Genomic DNA, 24,141 nt, shown 5'->3' on the forward strand with positions numbered 1-24,141 from the left:
GAAAAAAAAAATTAAAAATAATGAAAAAAGAAATAAAGTTGATTAAATCCCAAGCTCTGTGTCTATAATTGCTCTGGTGCAACGCTGATAACACGTAGTTATCATCGGAAAAGTTGACCAAGACAGGTTAAATAATTTAATAAGGAACTGCTTGTAATTATGTTATTTACAAGGTATGACAGAGGTTTGAGGAAGAAACAGAAGCTGATTTCAGGGAAATGGACGGGTTTGGGTGACCCCTGGAGCATGGAGTTTGAATTATGGAGATGGGGGGCTGAGAGGTGAATATGGACTAGAGGAGAACAAGATGACTTTTCACCTCAGCACATTTAACTTTTAAATCCAAATAAACGTCTCGCGTTACTGGATGGTCGCGGTATAAAAGAAAAAGGACTAATCCCTGCCAGTTTCGCAGTGTGGGGAAGGGGCTGCCCTTTCCTCACTGAGGAAAAAATATCGCCAAAAAAAAAAAAAAGTTACAGAGAGGGAAAAGCGCATTTTAAAATAAATCTGGGTAACTCGGTGGGATTTTTTTTTTTCCCCTTTCCTTTCTCCCTCGCTAAATTAATTATATCAAACATCTGTTCCCATGACGTGGTCCTCCATGCCACACACACCACCGAATGATCTCAACGCTGCCTCGCAAAGCAACAACACACCGTTTTCTGTTTCCCAAATATCCTCCGGTAACCGGGATCTCGGTCGGCAGCTCCCTGATTTACCCGCTCAGCTCAATGAGAAGTGGCCGCGCTCCGCTTCGCTCGCCCCCCACCCTTCCCAGCACAAAGTTGGGAACTCGCGCGACCAGGAAAGCGCAAAACTTTCTCACCTGTTTGGTCATGGAGTCTATTAGCCGAACGTACAGGTCCTGCTCCGTCCTGACGCCTGCCGAGGGAAAGCACAGAGAAAATTCCGATCAGGATTTCGGCAGCGAACCCCCCCAGTCCCACAAGGAAAGGGTGAGGTCAGGCAATTAACCGCAGCGGGCAGGGATCGGCCCCGCGCCGGCTGCAGGCAAAATTCAAAATTCAAAATAATAATAATAGTGATAAAAATGAGCCGGGACCGAGCCGGTGACGGAGCTGCGCCGATCCCGGAGCTCGGGGGCCGTGACCGAGCCTGCCCCCCCCGGCCGCGGCCCCGGAGAACGCGCGGGACCCCGGGCGCGGGCGCGGAGCGGCCCCCGCGGGTTTTCCGCACCCGAGGAAGCGGCTCCGCCGGGCCGGGGCTCCGCTCTGCCCGCTCGCCCCATCCCAATAATTGCCATCAATTCCCAAACTCAAAAAACAAGTGCCTCAAAAGTGCCCGAGCAGCCATCGATCCCCTTTTTTACTTTCCACTTCAAGCCCAACCGGTTAATCATGTGAAGTACCATTGACTTATCGATCCTTTATGTTTTGTTTTCCTTATATGCCAAGGAAAGAGCCGTGTTTACACGCGTGTAATTTTAATCTCGAAATCTTTATACCCTTTATCCCCCTGCTCCCCCCCAAAAAAGGCCTCGGAAGGAGAAATCAGACTTTTCTGCGGCACACGGACGCTCAAAAACGAGAGAACGACAACTTACCGTTGCTATACAATAACTGAAGTTTATAATGAATCCCATTGTTAGTTTTTTCATTGTTTGGCTCCTGCAAGTAACGATAAATAATTACATTTAGCATGAAAAATATCGCCCTCCTCCTGCTGCCCATTTTTCTCGTCCCTGAAGCGGCTCGGAATTAACAGTTTGCAGAAATTCAGCCCACGGTCACCTTTCTTTTTTTTTTCTTTTTTTTTTTTTTTTTTTTTTTTTTCCTCCTGGTGTGGAGCGCCGATGATGTCATTAGCTCGGTGCAAATATGTCATGTTTTGCCGTTTTCGCGGTGTTTAAAATAAGTCGGCGCTAAGTTTGTAACCGCGGGGTTTATTCGGAGCGGCCGTGAGGCCGGGGGGAGCCGCACGTGGCGTGGGCGCCGCTGAGTGCCGGGAGAGCCGCCGTGCTGGGAATGAGCGCTGCTCTCTGCTCCGCTCAATTACGCTTAAAAAATTGTAAAAAATAAAAAAAAAATTTAAAAAAAATCGAGAAAACTGGCAGACTTACTTTCTCTTTCTCCACAAAGTCCACAAAAGCTGTTCTCTCAATCTCCACCGGCTGTCCCTGCCTGTCGTACAGAGCTAAGACGAAGTGGAAAAAATTGGATTTTCTGAGATTGGAAGGCGGCTGTTTCTCGAAATGTGCCCGAGCCAGCCCCACGCCGCTGCGGGAGAAAACAAGACAAGGCGTGGGTGAGAGCGGCGGGAAGGGGCGCGCAGGCTCCGCGGCCGCGGGGGGACGCGGGGGGATGCGCGGAGCGCGGAGCGGCGCGGAGCGGGGAGGCTGTAACTGATACGGGGCGGGCGGGGGGGGGAGTTAAGGGAGGGGGGGGATTTACGGCCGGGATGAGAAATACAGGAGGAGAAAAGCGCCGGGAGAGGATTTGGCAGACGTACCTTTGGGCGGCCGTGTTAGCATCCACTACCCCAGCAGTATGCATCCATGAGCGGACGGGGTTCATCCCACTGCCCAGCGGTTCTTCTTTCATGGTCGTCCCACCTCTCGGTATATTTTCCTGAATCCCAAACATTAAAACAAATTTGGGCAAAACCAGCTCCTAACCAAAAGGGGTTAAAATTGAGGGAAATGTCAGATACGGGGTGGGTTGGTTGTTGCTTGATTTTCTCTCTCTCTCTCTCTCTCTCTCCTTGGCGACTGGAATATAAGAGATGACTTTACTCCCTGTGATCAGTAGGAGAAAAGCCCAGTTCAAGTCTTGCTTCCTTCTTCAATCTGTCCTGTATTGGCACGACATAAACAATTTACTGAGTACTTCTGTGCGGCGAGTTGGATGGCGTTCCAGTTTGGTGGTTTAAAAAAAAAAAAAAAAAAAAAGAAAAAAAAAAAAAGAAGGAAAAAGTATAACTGCAGCCGGCGACACTGCGAGGTGGCTTTTTTTTTTTTTAAGGGGGGAGGGGGGGAAAAAAGAATAAATATTTTTGTTGTTGTTGTTTGCAGACGCGCTCAACGTGGTGTCATCCTAGTAAAAACCGGCTCGGCAAAAAAAAAAAAGCTTCAGGACACTGCTGAATCGACCACTTTCTGGCAAGGCTCTCCTGCTCCAAAAGACAAATAAACGGGGGGGAAAAAAAAAAAAAAATCCTGATTACCGCGGAGGTGTTGCCGGGCACACGGGAGAACGGGGCGCGGGCCCGTGGCGGCTCGCGGAATGGACGGAGGCGCGCAGAGCCCGGCCCTCCCTCCCCGAGGAGCGCGCCCCTTCCCGGGAGCCGGGCCCCGCCGCCGCGGGAGACGTGGCGTCACCCGTGACGTGGCCGAGGGGGCGTGGCCATGCCCATATATGGAGCGCGGGTCCGGCGGCGCGCCCGCCCGGCCCGGCCCCCCCCGGGCACGGCGGCGGTGACAGCGACAGCGACAGCGACAGCGGCAGGGACAGCGGCACGGCCCCGGCTCGGCCCCGAGGGCAGCGGGCCTGACCCGCGTGCGGGGGTCGCGGCGGGGCCCGCGCCGGACAAAGCGGGGCATGCGGGTGCGCCCCTGCGCGCCCCCGCGCTATAAATGCGGAGCGGACGCGGCCGGGGATACCTGTGCCTGACACTCGCTGTGCGCACGCAGAGCCAGCCCCGGCTCTAGGTCCGCCCTGGGCACCCCTGCTTGTGTGTCTCCATAGAAATATCTATTTACACTTCTGGTTATGTATTTATGTTCATTTTTATATTTATATATATATTTATGTATTGGTATATATTGATTTTTTAATATATTGATTTTTAAATATATTGATATTCTTATATATTCTGGTATTCCTATATATACTGATATTCCTATATATACTGATATTCCTATATATTCTGATATTCTTATATATACTGATATTTCATACATATTGATATATTTTTAATATATATTTACATGCCATACCTATATATCTTCTCCTCAAGTGGTGAGCCTTTTCTGCCCAGTGTGGGCTACGACTTCCTCGCACTATTTTTTTAATAATCGCCTTTTTTATTTTTGGGTATTTATTTTTGTGAATTTCCCACGTCCCCGCGTTAATATCTCCCGAACTCGGGGCAAATCGGCGCTCATATCTGAATGAATCGGTGAAAATCGAAAGTCCGATTTGCGTTATCAGGATCCCCTTTCTCCAAGGGGTGAGGGAAAAGAGGGGGAAAAAAAAGGGATGTGTTAGAAAGCAATCTATTTTGCTGGTGTTGGGGGTTAATGACTATTGCCAAAGATAAGTGAATTATCAAAGCTGTTGCTCTACCCGATCTCAAAATCCATTACATTGCTGGCCGTCTAATTAAATACGTAAGTATAATAAAATCATATTTTATGACTATTTGAGGGTAATGAGATTAGTCTTTAGAAGCGATCGCCACATATTAAAGATGCCACTGTCTATAGAATGTTAATAACCTTAAATCAAAGTGTATGGAAACTATTCATGAGAAATTAAAAGAAAATTCCTGTATTCATAATCAGCCCGGAGCTTTTGAGGTACAGTAGAGCAGATTACAAACACAAACACTTTTATCGCGCACAGAGAGATACCAAAGTTCCCAAACAATGCCATGCTCGCGGTGGCATTTGGTGGCACGGACACGTTTGGGGACCCGCAGCGGGCACCGGGGGCTGCGGGTGCCCCCAGCCCGCAAAACGCTCCCTCCTAAAAATAAGGTAAAAATCTCCCAACGCCGCTATCATTGCAAGATATTTCCTCAATTGAGCAACGCCGAACTTGGTGCTTCCCCTCCGCTAACGAAAGCTTAAAATCATTTACAGTATCTTTAATTCAGATTACACGCGCCAAGGCGATTTAAATCTGATTACCAAATTAGAAGGTTTTAAAACAAATCCTTTTAAATCTGATACTGTTGACTAAGGAGGGGAGAGAGAAAAAAAAAGTTCCATAAGCCCATCACATAAGGTAACGATCCTGCCCCAGAAAGAAAGGGAGTTTTAAACCTTTTTGACAACAAATGCAGCTGCCCCACTATTTTGGACGATATTAAGCGAAAATGAATGCAAATCTGTGTTCAGAAGCCATCTGGCCAGGAATGGGGGAATCAGCTGCTCCTCACAACAGGCTCTGAGCCTGAATCTATTTCAGCTCATTTTCTAGATCATCTGGTCCTGCACCCAAAGCGTGGAAAATACGGTCTTTATCATTCACCAACTTTATCTTTTTTTTTTTTTTTTTTTTTTTTTTTTTTTTTTTTTTGTGTGTGTGTGTGTCAGGCTGGCTGGCTGGAGCTGCCGGCGGCCGGAGCCCGCCCGGGCTGCTGCTGCTGCTCTGCCCGCACATCCCGCACCGCTCCAGGCCGGCATCGCGCGGGCCGCCCGCCCCCGGCAGCTCCTCGGGCTCCGCCGGGGATGGAGGGATGGAGGGAGGGAGGGAGGAAGGAGGGCAGTGGCCGCCGGGCCCCCCAGCCCCGCTCCGGGATGCAGGATTGCGGCCCCGCTCTCCGCGCACCTTGCGCGGGCCGGGCGGGCAGGGGCTGTGCGCGGCTGCGGGGGGCGGCCCGAGCCCTCCCGACTCCCCGGCCCTCCTCCTCCTCCTCCTTTTCCACCTCCTCCTCCTCCTCCTCCTCCTCCTCCGGCGCCAAATCTCCCTTTTGTGTGAATTTACGGGGTGAGGCTTCAGTGATCCCCCCGCAAATTTGCATTTAAATAGCGACATCAAGCGATGCGCGTGCCACACACCAGCGGGCTCCCAGATGTCACGGCGGAGCCGCTCAGATGGCCGCAGCCCAGCTGTCCCCCGGCCCGGCCCCGCTCCGCGCCCCCCGCACCGCCCCGCAGCGCGTCCTGCTGCCCCGCACGGCGGCCGGACACACCAAACCGATCCCCTGCTTCCCGCCGCCCTGAGAGCATCCCCCGAAACTTTAGCATTTTATTTTTCCCCCCTTCGGGACAATCCCCTCGGGGCTATTATCTCAATCATTTCACCTTTTTTTTTTTCCTTATTATTATTTCTTATTTATTTCTCATTTCACGGTTTAAATCACGCAAGTTGGAGAGCGTGATTTTGGTAATTTCGCTGTTTCCTCGGCCGCGGGCCGGCCCCGCGCTGCCCAGCTCCGCGCTTCCCACCGCACAAACTTTCCCAGCGGGAAGTTGCGCTGGGAGCGGGGGGCGGCGGCCCCGGCCCCACTCTCGGGGGGCTCGGCCGGGTCCCCGCAGCTCGCCAAGCCCCATATTTCAATTTTATTGTTGGAAGGCGCCTTCATTACCAACGAGCTGGGTTACACCGGGAGTAATTTATGCCCGGGGTAACCGAAGCAAATCTCTACAAACTCCCGTGCTGCAGGAGGGAGAAATCGGTGTTTTCGGGTAAATTGGTGTTTTGGTGTGTTTTCAGGTACGGCAGCGCTTCGGCCGCCGCTCCAGGCCGTTCCGTGCCGGGCAGGCGCTGCTAACGCGGGGGCGCAGCGCCGCTGGCCCGGCCTGGCCCTTGCGCGGGGGGTCGCGCATCCCTGGCCCGGGCCAGGGCCGAACGCGGCCCAGCAGCGGAGCGGGGCCGAGGCCGGGCGGTGCCGCCGCTGCCTTGGGGCTCCCCGGCCCCGCCGCCAGCCCGGGCCCCCAGCGCCCCGTCATGGGCGGGGGCTGCGGGAAGGGCCGGGAGCCCCGCGCCGCCCGATCACTCTCCTTTCGGGACGGATTCACCCGCGCCGGGCTCGTTTCGGAGCTTGGCTCCGCATTCCTGCGCATCCCGGGCCCGCTGCGCAGCGCACGGAGCCGGCGCTGCGGTCCGGCCGCCCCGGGGGCGCCGCCGAGCCCGGCCATGGCCGGGGGGCCGAGCAGCTCCGCGCCCCGCGCAGGCTCCGCAGGGCGGGCAGCGGTTCCGCGGGCTCGGGGCAGGGCGCGGGGAGGCTGCCCCTGTCCCTATCCCTGTCTGTGCCTGTCCCTGTCCTGTCCCTGTCTATGCCTGCCCCTGTCCCTGTCCCCGTCCTGCCCCTGTCCCTGCCCCTGCCCCTGCCCCTGCCCCTGCCCCTGTCCCTGTCCTGTCCCTGTCCCTCTCCCTGTCCCTGTCCCTGGCCGTGCCTGCTGGCCCTGGGTCCCCTCGGCCGGCCCACCGCGCACCTCCCGCGCCCCTGCGCGGCTCACGACCAGGCTGCGCGTCCGCCTGGCGAGTCCGGCTCGGGGTCACGGAACTCCCAGAGGGTGCAGGGCTGTTTTACCCAAACTGGCTCTCGGCCCTGCGCTGCCCCCGGCGCGCTCCCGCGGCCCTGCGCCCCGATATTGTTGCATCAAAATTAGTTCTAAAAAAAAAAAAAAAAAAAAAGAAAAAAGGAAAAAATAAAAGGAAAAAAAGGCTTAAACTTCCGCCGTGCCCGAGCGCCAGCCCTGTTAGCCGTGCGCACAACGGGAGCTGCTCCCCGGTAAATCTCCCCGCGGGCGCTGCCCCGGCTCCCGGCGGCCCCAGGGCGCGGAGCGGGCTCTGCCCTCCCGGTCCCGCGGGATGCGGGGCCGCGGCCGGAGGTGCTGCTGGGCGGCCGGGGCTCTGCGCCCCAACACCCCGGCAAGGGGCTGGGGCGGCCCGAGCGGCGCGGGCGGAGCAGCGGCCGCCCCCGCGGAAGAGAGCGGGCGCGCAGCCGGGGCCGCGGGGAGCTGGCGGCCGGACAGGTCCCACCGTGCGGCGGAACAATATCAACTGACTCCAACTGAACAAACAAGGATCGATCAGATAATTTCAGATATTATAATTGGCTTTAATTAAACACACTTCGTTCTAATTAACTCTGAAATTTTAGCATGCTTTGGGACGTTGGTGTCTGATTTGATATTGTCAGTCCAGATGTCCTAATAAAATTCAATCCTCCACTCAAGACTTCAATATTCACTAAGAACAAAATGCAAATTAAATGTAAAACCTAAAGTATCGCCAAAGGTATAATCAAGAAAGGTGTCTCAAAACTTCTCACTTTTTATTACGCAGTAGTTAGAAAATGCAGATTACATCCTAACAAGACCTCGACTGAATAATAGAAACCTTAACTCTTTCGTGGTCAGGGCTCGCTCTGCCCTGCAGGGATCCGGGCACATCCTCCGCCGGCGCTCGGGGAACACCCGCGGTGCGGGGCTCCCGCGCGGAGCGGCCGCGGGAACGGGCGCAGCCCCGCGCTACGGGCCGCTCGTCCCGCCGCACCGGCGGAGCAAAACTTGCGGCTGTCACGGGCGCTTTTATCCCCGAGGCGAGCGGCGGCGGAGCCCGGGCCGGGAGGGTGAGCGCAGCCCGTTCCCGCACGGCGGAGCTGCGGGAGAGCCGCGGGCGCGGCGGTGGCTCCGCACCCCGGCAGCGCAGCGCTCCAGGACAGGGCGGCCCGAGGGGGACACGCACCGGGCCGGGTCCCCGTCCCCTCGGCCCGAGCTGCCCGGCCGTTTCCCCGGCAGCCGCAGCGCTCCTGCCGGTAATTAAAGCTGCGGAGCGGCGCGGGGAGCTGCGGAGCCCCCCGGTGCCTGCCCCGGTGCGGGTCCCGGGGTGCCGCGCTCAGGGACCCCCGGGCCGGGCTCGGCGCCAGCCCCGCGCCTCGCCGCGCTCCGCAGCTCCGAAAGCCGCGCTATTCCCACATTAAACATTTGTATGTTTTCCATGCTAATGGAGTCACTTAAAGCTGTTGCTAATTTAACTTTTTAAAAAGGCCGCAGCGTGGTGATTTGCATTTTCTTTAGGATATTGAAATGAAGGGAAAACTGCTGGGCGGTGAGGCTGCCCCGAGCGTAGCTGGGGGCCATGCCGGAATGAAAACAGGCAAAGAAAAGAAGAAAGAAGGAAACCGCCGCTTCTTCCCGACTGTTAATAAGCAATTTGTCCCGCCGCGATTTCCATTGCAAAGACAAACGTGTCGGGGCGCCCGGCCCGGCCGGGGCCCCCCGGGCCGCTCCTCCGCTCCCGCTGCCCCGACATCGCCCCCGCTCCGCGCTCCGCACCCCGCCCGCCGCGCAAGTCCCGCGCCCGCGGGCGGCCGGAGCGACACCGGGGCGCTCCCCGCGCCCCTCGGGCTTGAATTTGCCATGAATTTCCGAGCGCCCCGCTCTGGGTAAACAACAAGTGCTGGGCTGGCCGTTTCCCTGGGCAGATCCCCTCTCGCCGCCGCCGCTATGGCTCTGTAGCGTGGGGACCGTGTGCCATCTACAGGACACTGCGCGGGCGGCCGCGCTCCGCGCCGCGGCCCCGCCGCCTCCCGCTCCCCCCGTGCACCCGCCAGCAGCCATTGATTATTTCTTATTTCAACTTTTTAATTTTTTAAGAAAAACCTCGCACTAAAAGTTTGAGGTGATAAAGATTGCGGCGCTGCCCGCGATTTTTAAACTTAATTAAATTTTTTGGTTTTTTAGATTAAAAGATGTGAAATGTAAAGATAATGCGATTTGATTTGTTAGTCTAACTCCGCGATTTGAGAGTTGATGTCCCCAAAGACCGGGCGAGCTTTTTCCCTTTATTTATTTTTATTAAAACATCAATCTACTCTGGAGCTGGGTGAACTCAGTTTCACCTAGAGAACATAAAATTCTCCATACCAAGGAAATAAGCACCTTTCATAAATCAACAGTATTCCTGACAGATCGATCAATTTTTGGTTGTTAATCCGAAAGGAGGAGTTTTAATTGCTTTCTGCCTTTTAGCCCGGCCACCTCGGTGCGGCGGCTCCGGCAGCGCTCGGCTCTCCCCTCCTGCGCTCGGGAGGGGGCAAAAAAGCCCCGGAGACCCCTCCGCGCAGCGCAGAGCCGCGCAGCATCCCCGCGCGCAAGCGGCCGGGACGCGCAGAGCTCCCGCTCGGCGGGACGGCCGCGGCAGTGCCGGGGCGCGCAGGCTGCGCGCAGCCCCCGCGCCCGGCCCGTCCCAGGTAAGCGGCAGCTCCGCCGGGCGCGCCCCCGCCCGCGCCCCTTCCCGCAGCCCCGCGCGCGGGCGGCCGCTTACCTTGCGCGGGCGCGGCGGGGCGCGCGGAGGGCAGCGCGCACGGCGGAGCGGAGAGTGCGGAGCGCCCCGCGCTTTAATACACTTCTCGGCAGCGCAGCCCGGCCGCGGCGCGGGGGGGCCCGGCGGTGCGCGGGGCGCAGCAGTGCGCAAGCGCCCCCCCCGCGCTCTCTGCTGCGCGGGGGCGGGCGGGAGGCGCGGGGCGCCCGCGGGGGCGGAATCGGCGGCTCGGCCCCGGGGGGAGCGCAGGGGGGCCAGCCCCGACCCCGGCCCCGGCCCCGGCCCCGGCCCCGGCCCGTCCCGGCCCCGCCGCGCATCCCCGTGCTCCGTCCCGCGCATCCCCGCGCTCCGTCCCGGGCCGCCGCCGAGCCGCGGATCCCCCTCCCGCATCCCCATCCCGCACCCCCGGCCCCGCAGCGCCGCAGGAACGCAACAGTTTGTCCCGAGGGGATGCGGCCCCCGGGGATGTCCCCCGTGCGAACTCACCGCTCCTGGCTCCGCGGGACACCGGCGCCGCTCACATCGTGCCAGCTCCTGGAATCCCCGCGGGCCGCGCCTCCTGCAGCATCCCGGGCCGGCCTGGGCTCCCTGAACTTCCCCGCCGCTCCGCGCTTTGCTTCGGAGCGATGCGCAAAGAACGCGACTGGCTGCGAGAGGTTTTATTTTGTTTATTTCTGCTCTTCCTCTCTTCCTTCCCCTCCCTCTCCCAGTTTAGCCCAGGAACTCCCGCAGCATTGGTTAATCCTCGAGGAGGGATAACTGCTGAGATCTCCAGCGAGCTCTCCGCTACCACGGATACTTCCGAGAGCTCCAGCAGCTCTGTGAGGGATGTGCGGCTACAAGATGTGAAGGTATTTAGAAAAAAAAAAAAAAAAAAAAAAAAAAAAGTAGCGGTTTCCAAGTCAAGCAGATTCCTGCAGGGAAGTGAAGCCCGGGTTTAGGACTGGAGCTACATTTGTGAAAAATAAACCTATCAGTGCTGGACTCGGTTATAAATTGAGGGAACAATCACCCCAGGTTTGTTCTGACGGCAGCGACTCTCCGGTTTGGGTTTAATTTGTACGAGGAAAGGTTTTGGCAGTGGGGAGAGGAGGGAGGCAGCGGGGCAGGAGCCCGGCGCTGGTGTTTGGGGATGCCAGAGCCGGGGCTGGGCTGGGCAGGGACCGCGGGCAGGGCAGTGACCAGTGACCAAGGCTGCCCCACGCACAGTGACCGCCCCAGAGCTGCCCCTGCTCAGGGCAGCCTCAGGGGTCATTCCTGCTCTGTTCACCCGCGGACAGGCTCAGCTGCTCCCCAGTCCCCTGGGGAACAGCTGCCCAGATGTGCTGCAGGTGGGGGAAGTTTGGGCTAGCCCTAAAAAGCCAGCACAACTCTGCTCCTGCTCCCCAGCGTCCCGGGGCATCCCCGCCACAGGGATGGAGCGGCTGGAGCTGCTTCAGCTCAGGGCTTGGGCAGGGGTTCCGTGCCTGGGAGGGCGACCCCGAGGTCTGGGGACCCGGCAGGAATCACCCAGAGGAGCCTCAGAAGGCCCCACGGGTACCTGAGGGATTCGGACTTTAATTGTTTTGCAATATCCTGTGTGCACGGGTTGGGCCGTTCCGTTGGTACAAATGCCTGGAAAACTGTGCAAGGTGCTCACACTTTGAAAAGTGCTCCTGCCTGGAAAGGCTAAAAGGTCTCTGCGGGCTGTGTGGAGCCAGCAGGGATGGAAGCAGAGCCGGGGAGAGCCGGGTGCTCCAGGCCCGAGCAATGCGGATTGTGCCCAGCCCGACCCCTCCTCACAGGGCACGGAGCTTTCTGCTGGAAACCAGCGGGAATTCCTCCATTCACAGCTACTCCAGCACGCACGGGGGCCGAGCTGGTGGCTTTTGGGGACAAATCCGTGCCCACGAAATGTTTATCAAGCAGATTTCTCCACGTGATGCTCCCTGCTGCAGAGGATGCTCTCCCCAAAACCTTCACCCCTCTGGTTTTGTGATCCCAAGGCTGCAGGGGATGCTCCCCCCAAAACCTTCCCCCCTCGGTTTTTGTTATCCCCAAAACCTTCCCCCCTCGGTTTTTGTTACACCCTTCAGAAGCGCTGTAAGGCTTGGAAATGAATCGTGCCCCTCTCCCTCTGTCACCAATCCACTTTTCCAACATCCCAAACCATCCTGTATTTTTCACGTGCTTGCGCTGCTCTGGAAGGGTCGGGTCGGTTCTGCTGCTGCCCTTTGAACACCCGCGCTGGGTTAAAGGCTTTGGTGGCAGTGCCAGGGGTGAGAGGGGACACGGAGAGAGCGCTGCCCCTTCCCCAGGGATCGGTGGCCCTGCAGGGGCCGCGATGCCCGGCCCGGAGCCCTCCTGGTGTGACCACGAGTGCAGAGGAGGTGGCAGCATCCCCAGCAGGGAGGGAGCAGGGCAGCCCCAGTGCCAGCCGGGCTGCCAGCGATGCCAGCGATGCCAGCGATGCCAGCACACCCCAGCGGGCACAGGGGATGCTCCCCTGCAGGCCTGAGCGCGGTGCGGGCGCCGCGACCTGCTGCTGGAGACAGGTGCAGCACTCGGGAAAAATAAACAGCGGCCAGAAGAATATCGAATTGAAATGTTGCTAGCGGAGAACTCCGCCGGCAGACTCGGCTGGAAATTATCTGAGACAGCGCGGCACAAAAACGCTTCCTTTTCACGAGGCAAATGATCTAATCAAGATGTATGTGCATGACAATGCGCTCGCAGGGAGTGGAAGTCGGAGTTATCTGCTTCAATTACGGCACTTCCCGTGTCCCTGTCCTGGCAAAGGATGAGAATAATAAATACAAACCGGTTTTTTCCGAACCTGTAACTGAGTTGAGTAACTCAGCTCCCATTTAGGCACACGTGAAGTATGAAAAAAAGAAGTTACCAGGTAAAATATTGTGAATATTCCTGAGGAATGAAATAGGAAATGAAATATTAAATATTATATGAAATGCTGGCTTGCAGCCAGCAGTGTCTCAATATCCAACAGGACACAGGGATGTGCCCATGAGGGAAAATTGATTGTGAGCTCTTGGCATAAGAATGGAAATCAGAGGAGGGGTTTGGGAAGTTCACATCCTAGAATCAATCCTGGAATCACAGACTGGTTTGGCTTGGGAATGACCTTCAGGATGCTCCAATTCCAATCACATGGACAGGGAGGGGCGCCTTCGGCTGGACCCAACCCATGGCCAGCAAAATGAGGGGAGAAATCTTTTCCCTTTCCTTTTTCCTTTTCCTTTTCCTTTTCCTTTTCCTTTTCCCTTTCCTTTCCTTTCCTTTCCTTTCCTTTCCTTTCCTTTCCTTTCCTTTCCTTTCCTTTCCTTTCCTTTCCTTTCCTTTCCTTTCCTTTCCTTTCCTTTCCTTTCCTTTCCTTTCCTTTCCTTTCCTTTCCTTTCCTTTCCTTTCCTTTCCTTTCCTTTCCTTTCCTTTCCTTTCCTTTCCTTTCCTTTCCTTTCCTTTCCTTTCCTTTCCTTTCCTTTCCTTTCCTTTCCTTTCCTTTCCTTTCCCACCACCCCAAAGGCTGTTCCCTTCCATCCATGCTCTCTGTCATTTCCCATCATTTATGGGCAGGGCTGGAATTCCTGCCTGAGCAGATTCCTGCAGAAATGAACTTTGGCTGGACACAAACAGCACATAAAGAGGGAAAGCAGATGAAAACTGGTGCAGGCCTCGGTTTCTTTGGAGCTAAACGGAGAGATCCCAGGTGTCAGCGCCCCAGAGACCTGCCCAGGTATGGTTTGAACTCACTAAATAATGGATTTTAGTTGGTCTGCTTTCTTTTGGGTGGAATTATATACACAATCTGTTTTCCTGTTGCGTTTCCAGCAAGCAAAATCTGTGTTTTGCTGCTTGAATTTAGTTCACACTCAGGTGCTCAGTTTTTATAAAGCTCAGATTTTTATCTGTTGGACTTCCAGAAATTATGTGTGATGTTGGTAAGAGCTTATTTATTATTTATTGCTTTTATTGTAGTGTAATAGCTGTGAAATTTAAACATGAAATAAATTAAGAGAAGAAATCCTTATGCTCAGTGCACCAGCACAGAAGTGAGGCTGGCCAGGCTGACATCACAAACCCAAGAAAACAAGAATTTGGGGGATATTTCCATTAATTCATTAGTGCATCCTGCTTATTAGCAGTGCCAGAAGGTGTTTGTGACCTGTAGTGCTCCATGCCAGTGATCTGCTGAAAAGTAACACTGCAAACACACTTCACTTGTTTATTTACCTCTGAAGTGATAGATTTATCTCCTAATTTTGCTCTTGTTTCCCAGCCTTTTATAGAATTCTTGGACAGTTTATAGACAGCAGCTGACACCTGTAAAATTCACCTGGAGCTATTCAGCAGTTTTAAACACCTCGATGCAATTTATCCAGAACTCCTCATGCACAAAAAAAGGCAAAAATTGATTGGAGTGGCCGAGGAACTCTTCTGTCCTGTCTTTAAAAAGTGGATATAAAGCTGTCAGCTTTTACAGCTGCCCTCACACTGCTTCAATCAAGCAGAGCTCTGGAGGGGAGATTCCTTTGCAGCCTGGAGTCCTGATGGGCCTGGAGGCAAGTCCAGGGCAGGGATGGGTGGGAGGCAGCTCTGCAGCAGCAATTTCATCTGCAGCAGCATCTGCATCACCGGCATCACCTGCATCTGTATCTGCATCACCTGCATCCCTTCCTGAGGAAGGTACCAAGCCCTCAGCTGTGCTGGGTTTCACTTTTATTAATAAATTCAAATTAGAAAAAAGAATAGATATAGAAGAGGGGGAGAAAACCAATCTGATTTTATGGCTTGGAGAGCTTTGGCAGTGTCAGGCTGCTCTCTCAGGGCTCTGCCCTGCCCAGGTCCAGGTGATTCAGGCAGGAGGGGTTGGTGCCTTCCCAAGGCTCCTGCTCACATTCCTCAAGGCATTCCTGGGGTCTGAGCATCCTGAAACTTCTTTTGGCACAATACTCAAAGGGACAAAAAATGCGATATGCAAGGTGCTCTTTATTTGTCCCTGGGCTCAACCTGGAGCAAAGGAGGCTCAGGGGCCCTTGTGGCTCCTGCCAGGAGGGCACAGGGACAGGAGCAGAGGGAACGGCCTCAGGCTGGGCCAGGGCAGCTCAGGGTGGGCACAGCAGGAATTTCCCCATGGAAAGGGGGCTCAGGCACTGCCCAGGGAGGGTTCAGTGCCCATCCCTGCAGGTGGCACCTGGAGCTGGCACTCAGGGCTGGGGACAGGGTGGGGATGGGCACAGCTGGTACTCAGTGATCCTGGAGTTGTTTTCCAGCCTGAAGGATTTTGGGATTTCTCCCTGGTGTTTCCAAACCACCCCAAATATTCAGCAAGGCCAGAAATGCTGCATTTGACTCCCTGGAAGCTGAGAGCTCCTGCACCCGGGCTGGTCCCATCCCTCCCATCATCCAGGTGTGATCACCTGCAGGCCCTGCCCTCCCTGGGTGCTCATCACCCTCAGGTGGGAGCAGGCAGTGATCCTGTACCCCAATGCCCCATTGCCATGGGCATTCTGGATTTCCCAGCCATTTTCCTGCATGGATCTGGCAGGAATTGTGTGCAATATTCCTGAAGGGCTCCAGCAGTGGCTCCCAGGGAACATTCCAGCATTAACACCTCTCACCTCACCCATTCCCCTGCTCCTGCTCCTCACCAGCAGCAGCACAAGGAGCAGCTGATTTCCTGTTTAATGCCACATAATCACTTGTTACACACAGCAGCACACTGCCTTCCAGTGCTCCAGTCCTGGAGCTGCCTTTCCACAGGTTTGGGATTGCTTCAGCCACTCCCTATGAAACACTGAGCCCACCATTCCCAATCCCTGGAATAAAACAGCCTGAGGGCTCCACCAAACTCTCTCTGGGTGTGGACACAGTTTAGAACATTGATTTTTAAAAGGTGAGTTGCGGAGAATGTGCAACAACCCTGGGTAAGTTTTTCTCAGTGATTAATTATTTCTCCTGATACAATTTTCTCCATATTTTCTATAGCAAACCTTCACTGTTTGGTGCTGGAGCTCATGCTCTGACTGCCCTGCCCAGTGGGATTTGCTGCTCTGGGAATTCCTCGTGGATTTTGGATCCAAACACGAACCAGAGGAGCTGCTGAGTGCCCCGGCTTTGACAGATGAGACCCCAGCTTAGAGAGAGCAATACTTCAATCAAAAGCTGAAATCACTGTATTTATCCATTTCAGAGGACTCTGCAGGTGCCTTCTGAGTGCCCTGAGCACAAGGCTGGGAGCCAGGAACCCCCAGCCCACCTGGGACCCACCAAGGGCATCAGAAGGGACCTTCCTGCCCCCTCAAGGAGGGTCTGGGTGGGTTTTGGTTTCTTCTCCCCAGACAGGACAAGAGGAAACAGCCTCAAGTGGTACCAGGGCAAGTTTAAGTTAAATATTGGGGAAATTCCTCATTGTGCAGCCCTGGCACAGCTGCCCAGGGCAGGGCTGGAGCCCCCATCCCTGGGGGGATTTCACAGCCCTGCGGATGTGCCACCTGGGGACAGGGGCAGTGAGGCTCAGTGACCTTACTGGGCTCTCCCAGCCTGACCAGCTCTGGGATCCTGTGGCTCTCTGTGTCCCCAGCTGTGCAGCAGCCACAGAACTCCCCCCAAAATCCCCCCCTGCGGGTGCAGGGGTCAGACACAGCCAGGTTTGGGGTCCCTCAGTGGGGCAGGGCTGGGCCAGGTGCTGCTCGTGGCTCTCAGCAGGAGCAGGGTTTGCCCAGCTGGGCACAACAATCCCACCAGGACCCACCTGGGGGCTCCTGCCTGGCCAAGGCTCTCTGGGATTGCCCCAGCAGGGGCTGTGCATCACTCAGGTTTGATGGGAGGGCAGTGACTGGTGGGGGGCTGTGCATCACTCAGGTTTGATGTGAGGGCAGTGACTGGTGGGTTAGCTGGTGTAAAGGTTTCTGGGTCACCTGGGAGGCTGGGGGAGAATAGGGCTAGTGAGACTACTAAGGAAAGTGTTAGTACAAACCCTAGATTGTCTTTGATGGTATAGTATAGTATAGTATGATGTATATATGACTATACCATCATACTATAGTATAGCATAGTATACAGTATAGTGTGTAGTATAAAGTATGGTATAGTATATAGTATAGTATATAGTATATAGTATATAGTATATAGTATATAGTATATAGTATATAGTACATAGCATATAGTATAGTGTATAGTGTATAGTGTATAGTATATAGTGTAGTATGTAGTATATAGTGTATAGTATATGGTATAGTATATAGTATATAGTATATAGTATAGTATGTAGTATATAGTGTATAGTATATGGTATAGTATATAGTATATAGTATATAGTATATAGTATATAGTATTGTATATTATATAATGTAGTGTAGTGTAGTATGGTATGGTATAGTATAGTACAGTACAGTACAGTACAGTGCTGCTCATGGCTCTCAGCAGGAGCAGGCCTTGCCCAGCTGGGCACAACAATCCCACCAGGACCCACCTGAGCCTCCTGCCTGGCCAAGGCTCCTTGGGATTGTCCCCTCCTGCTGGGGGCCGTGTCCTGGTGCGCACGATGGGCTGTGCAGGAGCCCCTGGGTGTGAGGACCCTGGGCTGGTGGCTCAGGAAGGGTTTCCCTGCCCTGGGGGTGTCTGAGGATCTGCTGGGCTCCCCCCAGTAAGTGACACACTGGAGCATCACCTTGGGTGGTTTAAACTCCCCACAGCCTCCAAGCTCTGTGCTATGTGCAGAGATTCTGACTTTTGGGGTTATTTGAGGGGTGTTAATTTGGGCAGGATGGGTTTATCCCTCCCATCCCTTCCCTGGAGCTGCTGGGAGCTCAGCCTGAACCTCTGGGTGCTCAGGGGTGGGGGAGGCCCTTTTGTGGGAGCCATGGGGGCAGCACCTGCAGGTTCATGCCCCAGGTGGTGTGGGCAGCTTGATGTGACTGTCAGAGAGCACAAAAATTCTCTTTAATTTGGATTTAATTTGAATATCGAGACCTTGTGTGAGCTGCCATTGCTGGCTCTGAGGAAAGCAGCCCATGGGTGAATAATACTGTGCCATCTTTTAGTTAAATTCTCTAAATTATTATTTTTGAGGCTGATGTGAAGCTGGGAGGGGGCTGCTGGACCTATGGGAAAGGGGGAAAAGGAGCTCAATTCCCCCCAGGAACTGGCAGCTGCAGAGTGAAATAAATCACCGTGCTGAGAGGAAATGGGTTGATACAGAAATCAACTGTATGGGCTTAAAGTAGCATTAGAAATGCCTTTAAATTCAAGATAAGGTTCTCCTGAAGCTCTGCAAGTTGGGTAAATATAAAAGTGCAATTAGTGGAGCTGCTGAGGGACAGAAGCCCTGTCCTGATGTCCTGGAGCTCTCGTGTGCCCTCAGCCACAGCTGGAGTGGGCTGGGTTCCCCCTTGCCCTCAGCAGCATCACCTGGGGCTGCTCAGCCAGGAGTGAGCAGCTCTGGTTGTTCCTCCTCTGAGGGGAGATTTTAAATTCCTGCAGTGGTTAAAAATGGTACTGTGGGCATTAATGGGGGATCCACGCCGTGAAGAAGGTGCAGTGTGGGGGAAATTCCGGGTTTATTTTACTGAACACATGATGGAGGCAGAGAAGGGGATATTTCCTCTCTGTGGGATGGGGAGCAGGCACTGGCAGAGGATTTCTCCACCATTCCACATTGGTGTTGATGGTAACATCCCTAAATTATTTGGTGCCTGGAACGAGCTGGATATCACTGCACAGAAATGATCTGCACTTTCAGAAACTCTGCTTGATTTGCCTTAGAAAATCAGCTTAGGCTGAGATCTGCCTGGCCCGGGTTGGTTGGGGTGCTGAGTGTCATCATTTGGGGTGCTGGGTGTCATCATTTGGGGTGCTGGGTGTCAACCTCCAGGGTGAGGCTCCTGCAGTGTCCCAGCACAGCCTGGCAGGGCAGCTAAAGGGTGAAAACTTCGGGGTTACAGGCTCGGTCTGTCTGATTGTGCTGCTGTAATCCGGGGTGAGATGTTATCAGGGATGTTATCAACAACGTGATCAGGGCTGTGATGTTATCAGGGATGTGATGTTATCAGCGATGTTATCAGGGATGTGATGTTATCAGGGATATTATCAGAGATGTTATCAGGGGTATTATCAGAGATGCTATTAGGGGTGTAATGCTATCAGCGATGTTATTGGGGTGGGATATTATAAGGGATATCACCAGAGATGTTATCAGGGATGGGATGTTATCAGGGATGGGATGTTATCAGGGATGTTATTTGGGATCTGATGTTATCAGCGATGTGATGCTATCTGGGGTGTTATCAGCGATATTATCAGGGATGGGATGATATTGGGGCTATGATGTTATCGGGGCTATCAGCGATGTGATGCTATCTGGGGTGTTATCAGCGATGTCCTCGGGGCTGTGATGCTATCAGCGATGTTATCGGGGTGGGATGTTGTGGGGCTGTGATGCTATCAGCGACGCGATGCTATCAGGCTTTGCAGCCCTGCCATCTACCGGCTGCTTCCCTGAAAGCTCTCAGCTCTGCAAGCCTCAGAGGGAGCGCTTTAACTTCTTAACCTTACAGAGGGGAGATGTAGATCAGCTGTAAGGAGGAAATCCTGCCCTGGCAGGGTGGGCAGCCCTGGCACAGCGTGCCCCTGGATCCCTGGCAGTGCCCAGGGCCAGGCTGGACATTGGGGTGGGAGCACCTGGGACAGTGGGAGGTGTCCCTGCCATGGCAGAGTAGAACTCCGAGGATGCTCTTCAAGGTCCTTTCCCACTCAAACCATTCTGGGGTTGTTCAGCCCAGCCCTGGGTGAGCAGGAGCAGCTCTGACTCTCCCCCTGCCAGCACAGGGCCCAGCAGCTCCCCTGGCCCATTGTCCAGCCTGTGTGGGCTCAGCAAGGACACAGGGACAGGAACACCACAGGGGAGGGACACACAGCACAGCCTGAGAGGTTCTGCTGCAGCCTGCCATGGGAGCCCCCAGCACCCCCAGAACTCCATGTTCCCATTCCTGGGAATTCATAGCTCTCTGTGTTCCCATTCCCGGAGCCCCAGCACCCCCAGCTCTGGATGGTTCCTTTCCTGGGGACTCACAGCTCCCCTGTTCTGAAGGGTGCCAATCCCTGCTGGGATGTCTCAGTCCTTTGAGAAGAGCCAGCCCAGCTCACCCAAGTCCTTGCTGAAGGAGGAAGCAATAATTCTCTATTTAAAAGACATTACAGCTTGCTGATGCAAATGGCTGTAGCTCTTGATTTGATCATGGAGCTGAGGGCTCTGGGAAGGCTCAGTGGAACCTTCTGCTGCTCCAAGTGGAGTGGCTCTGGGCTGAGGGGCACCTTGGGCTGGGCTCAGGGGGGTTGTGCTCAAATTCAGCTTCACAGGGAGTCCCAGCTCTGCCCATGCCCACCCTGTCCCCAGCTCTGGGTGCCACCTCCAGGTGCCACCTGCAAGGATGGGCACTGCAACCCTCCCTGGGCAGTGCCTGAGCCCCCTTTCCATGGGGAAATTCCTGCTGTGCCCATCCTGAGCCTCCTTTGCTCCAGGTGAGCCCCTGCCCAGCTCCCTCAGGGATTCTGCAGCCCCTTCCCAGCCCCTCAGGGATTCTGCAGCCCCTTCCCAGCTCTATTCCCTGCCCTGGCCACTCTCCAGCCCCTCCATGTCCTTCTTGTCCTGAGGGGCCAGAGCTGGATGCAGAATTGAAGGTGTGCCCTCACCAGTGCCAAGTACAGAGGGACAATCCCTGCTGGTCCTGCTGCCACATGATTTTTACAAGAAAAAAATATAAAAATGTATTTTCCTTAGATCCTGCTTCCTCCTGAAGTTCCACATTGCTGTGCACTTTGTTCTCCCCCTTTTAAAGCACAAATCAGCTGCTCCCAGTGCAAGGCCTGCCCTCCAGCCTGGTATTAAACTGGGCACTGGGGTGATCTCTGTGGACCTGTGGGGATGCTGTGTCCCCATCCCTGCCACCCCTGCAGCCACAGAGCTCTCTCAGCACATGTGCAGGAGGATTTATCTGAAGCCCCAAAAATGTGACTGTTGCAGCCCAAAGCAGGGACAATTCCTGTGGGGTCAATGATGGGGTTGTGCCCGAAAAGGAGCAATGTTTCTGCCTGGTCCCTGCAGCTTTGGCACCCCTGGCTCCCAGGGGAGCCTCCCTGGGCGCTGCTGGCTCCGTGGTTCCTGGAGCTCTCCCTGTTCCCAGACCTTCCTGGAACAGCTCAGGGCAGGGCAGTGCAGCCCTGGTCCCACCAAAATCGATGCTATCGACTGCCCAGCGCTGATGGATCCGTGCTGCTGGATTGCAGCTCTCAGCTCCACCCAGAGGAGCTTTCAGTGCCACCCCAGCCTGAGCTCCTGCCCAGCCCCGTCCCTGCTGTGCTGTGCCAGCCCCAGCCCAGTCAGCTGCTGCTGCTGCTGTGAGTGTGCGTGGCACAGAGGATCCAAACTGCTTAGGAAGATCAAGCCCTTGTTTGTAAAGGCTTAAAAATATCATCTCACCAAGCAGAGGCTGTAATTTCCTGGCCTTGTGGGTGAGGATGCTCAGCCCCGGCGCAGGGGGTGGTGCTGCTGCAGCTTGGGCTCTGTCTGACCTGGAGCATCCAAAAACTGCTCCCTGTGTGCTGGTGTTCACAGGGGTCCCAGGGTGAGGGAGAGATGAGGATCTGACTCCATGTTTCACAAAGCAGATTTATTGTTTTATGATATATATTACATTAAAACTATACTAAAAGAATAAAAGAAAGGATTTCATCAGAAGGCTGGCTAAGAATAGAAAGGAATGATAACAAAGGTTTGTGGCTCAGCTCTCTGTCCGAGCCAGCTGACTGTGATTGTCCATTAATTAGAAACAACCCCATGAGACCAATCCCAGATGCACCTGTTGCATTCCACAGCAGCAGATAACCATTGTTTGCATTTTGTTCCTGAGGCCTCCCAGCTTCTCAGGAGGAAAAATCCTAAGGAAAGGATTTTTCATAAAAAGATGTCTGCGACATTGGACTGCAACAGTCACATTTTGAGGCTTCAGACAAATCCTCCTGCATGGTTTGCTGTGAGAGATCTGTGTCTGGAAGGGGTGGCAGAGAGGGTGCAGGGGTGGGGACACAGCATCTCCTGTGGTGGGACATCTCTGGACGTGGTGAGACGCCTCTGGACACTGTGACTGGTGCTGGTGGCACCTGAATTTGTGCCACCTTCACTCTCAGGGCACAGCAGCGCCCTCCTTGCCCTGTGCTCTGTGGTGCAGAGGGGTCTGGCTGCCCCCAAAAGGGTGGGCAGTGGGCACAGGGTGGGTAGTGGGCACAGGGCACATGGTGGGCAGTGTCTGTGGGAGCTGCCAGACCTCCCACAGCCATTCCTGTAAACATCTGTTAATATTAGTCCCATATTCAGGGTTTTTAATTGATCACGCCGCCTCCCGTTCCGTGGTGTTTTTTCCAGGGTTTTCCCATAATAATGACTCCTAATGAAGCTGATTATGGCTCCCATAAGGAACATTAATAGAGGAATGCATTGTTCTTAAGGTACAGCTCTGCCTCGAGCGAGCTGAGTGAGCAGGGGACGCTGAGACCTCAGCACAGCCCTGCTGCACCAGATCCCAAAATCCCGGGTGCATTGGGTGAGAAAGGACCTAAAAACGCACCCAGTGCCACCCCTGTCATGGTGGGGACACCTCCCACTGTCCCAGGTGCTCCCAGCCCCAATGTCAATCCCTTGGGCACTGCCAGGGATCCAGGGGCAGCCACAGCTGCTCTGGGCACCTGTGCCAGGGCTGCCCACCCTCCCTGGTGTGTTCCTGGTGTATTCCCGGTGTGTTTCCAGCGCCACTCCCAGTGCTGTTCTCGGTGTGTTCCTGGTGCCGTTCCCGATGTGTTCCCGGTATGAATCTCGCAGAATTTGGTTTCTGCTGGTTTCCCCTCTCCAGCGGAGAGTTCCATCGGAGCCGCTGTGCAATGCAAATCGGCGCTCTCTGATTCGCGGCTCATTAACATGGGCTCATTAAAATGCGTCACCCCGAAATTCTCTCCCCCATCCCAGCCCCGCTGTATCACGGCACGCTGGAATCTGCTGCGGGCTGGCTCTGTGATATCGGACACCCCATTGTCATTAACCTCACTGTGACAATGCTGCTGTCTGGGATTTGGCCTTTCAGGGAGGAGGCTGTAAGGATGAGAACGTTTTGGTGTTGAGCAAAATGCAAAGTGGAGGGGGGGTGGAAAGCAGGCAGCAGGAGATGAGGAGACTTGGATTGTTCATTAGTGTCCTCAGGAACGGTGGTGCTGCCGGAAGCTGGACACCGCTAAATGCTTGTGCTTTGTCAGGGATCTCTCAGCAGGTGGGAAAGGTGGAAAATGTGGTTTTTTGTCCTAAAATGTTGCGTTGCTGTTCATAAATTACCTGAGTTGTAGGAGACACGAGGTGTCGCATTGGGAATTTCTGAGGTGCTATCCCCACGTAGATCATTCTCCTCTGAACTTGTTCTTGCTTGTTGCACACTCCAGAAGTACAGAGTGTTGCACACTCCTGAAGAAACGTCCCCTGAACTCAGTAATTCTTCTAATCATGGAATTTCTTTCTGTTTCTACAGGATTTTTACCTTTTTTCTTTGCTTTTTCATCATGACTTTGAGACTGGGAGGAGCTGGAGCTGCAGGTGGTGTCCAATGGGCAGCCACAACTTGGACCTGCACAACTCCAATGTTGGCTTTCTTTCACTGCAATCCTTAATGCTCCAATCTGTACTGGGCTGGGTCCTTCATGGAAACCCAATTTTGAGCTTGGACTTTTGTTTCCATCTCTCAGGACAAGAGGGAAAAGGAACAGCTGGAGAGGGTTCAGTGGAGGGCTGGCAGAGGCTGAGCAGCCTCCTTCCCAGCTGGAGATGACCAGAGCCCACCTGGGTTTGGTCCTGTGCCCCCTGCTCGTGGTGACCCTGCTTTGGCAGGACCTGGAGCAGATGATTCCAGAGTCCCTTTCACCAAACCCTCAGGGATCCTGTGCAGGGCAGCAGAGCTGGGGCAGTGCTGCCTCCTCCCTGCTCTGCACAGCCTCAGGGTGCCCAGGGCAGCTCAGGGTGGGCACAGCAGGAATTTCCCCATGGAAAGGGGGCTCAGGCACTGCCCAGGGAGGATTGCAGTGCCCATCCCTGCAGGTGGCACCTGGAGCTGGCACTCAGAGCTGGTGGCACTTAGAGGTGGGGATGGGC

The 24,141-nt window shown here is 54.8% G+C and overlaps 1 protein-coding gene and 1 long non-coding RNA gene across 10 annotated transcripts in view; one reads left to right on the forward strand and one right to left on the reverse strand.

Moving 5' to 3' along the window:
• Positions 1 to 2,910, reverse strand: part of EBF3 (EBF transcription factor 3) — a 123,192-nt gene extending 120,282 nt beyond the window's left edge. For 4 of the 9 annotated variants that reach the window (XM_074545417.1, XM_074545413.1, XM_074545412.1 and 1 more), the window contains exons 1-4: positions 2,473 to 2,908; positions 2,084 to 2,240; positions 1,568 to 1,631; positions 830 to 885 (exon numbers count right to left, since the gene is read on the reverse strand). In XM_074545417.1, the coding sequence (XP_074401518.1) occupies positions 830 to 885; positions 1,568 to 1,631; positions 2,084 to 2,240; positions 2,473 to 2,606 (411 nt within the window). In that variant the 5' untranslated portion in view covers positions 2,607 to 2,908. Of the gene's footprint in view, positions 1 to 829; positions 886 to 1,567; positions 1,632 to 2,083; positions 2,241 to 2,472 lie in introns of all 9 variants that reach the window. The other 5 variants (XM_074545416.1, XM_074545415.1, XM_074545418.1 and 2 more) reach the window with 3 other exon arrangements.
• Positions 2,911 to 9,529: 6,619 nt separating this feature from the next.
• On the forward strand, positions 9,530 to 14,512 carry LOC113459761 (uncharacterized). Its single transcript, XR_012581161.1, has 4 exons — positions 9,530 to 9,891; positions 10,673 to 10,813; positions 13,533 to 13,692; positions 14,236 to 14,512. It is a non-coding gene; the product is annotated as an uncharacterized LOC113459761 (long non-coding RNA).
• Positions 14,513 to 24,141: the final 9,629 nt, after the last annotated feature.

The sequence above is a fragment of the Zonotrichia albicollis genome, chromosome 7 (assembly GCF_047830755.1).
Source record: "Zonotrichia albicollis isolate bZonAlb1 chromosome 7, bZonAlb1.hap1, whole genome shotgun sequence".
NCBI lineage: Eukaryota > Metazoa > Chordata > Aves > Passeriformes > Passerellidae > Zonotrichia > Zonotrichia albicollis.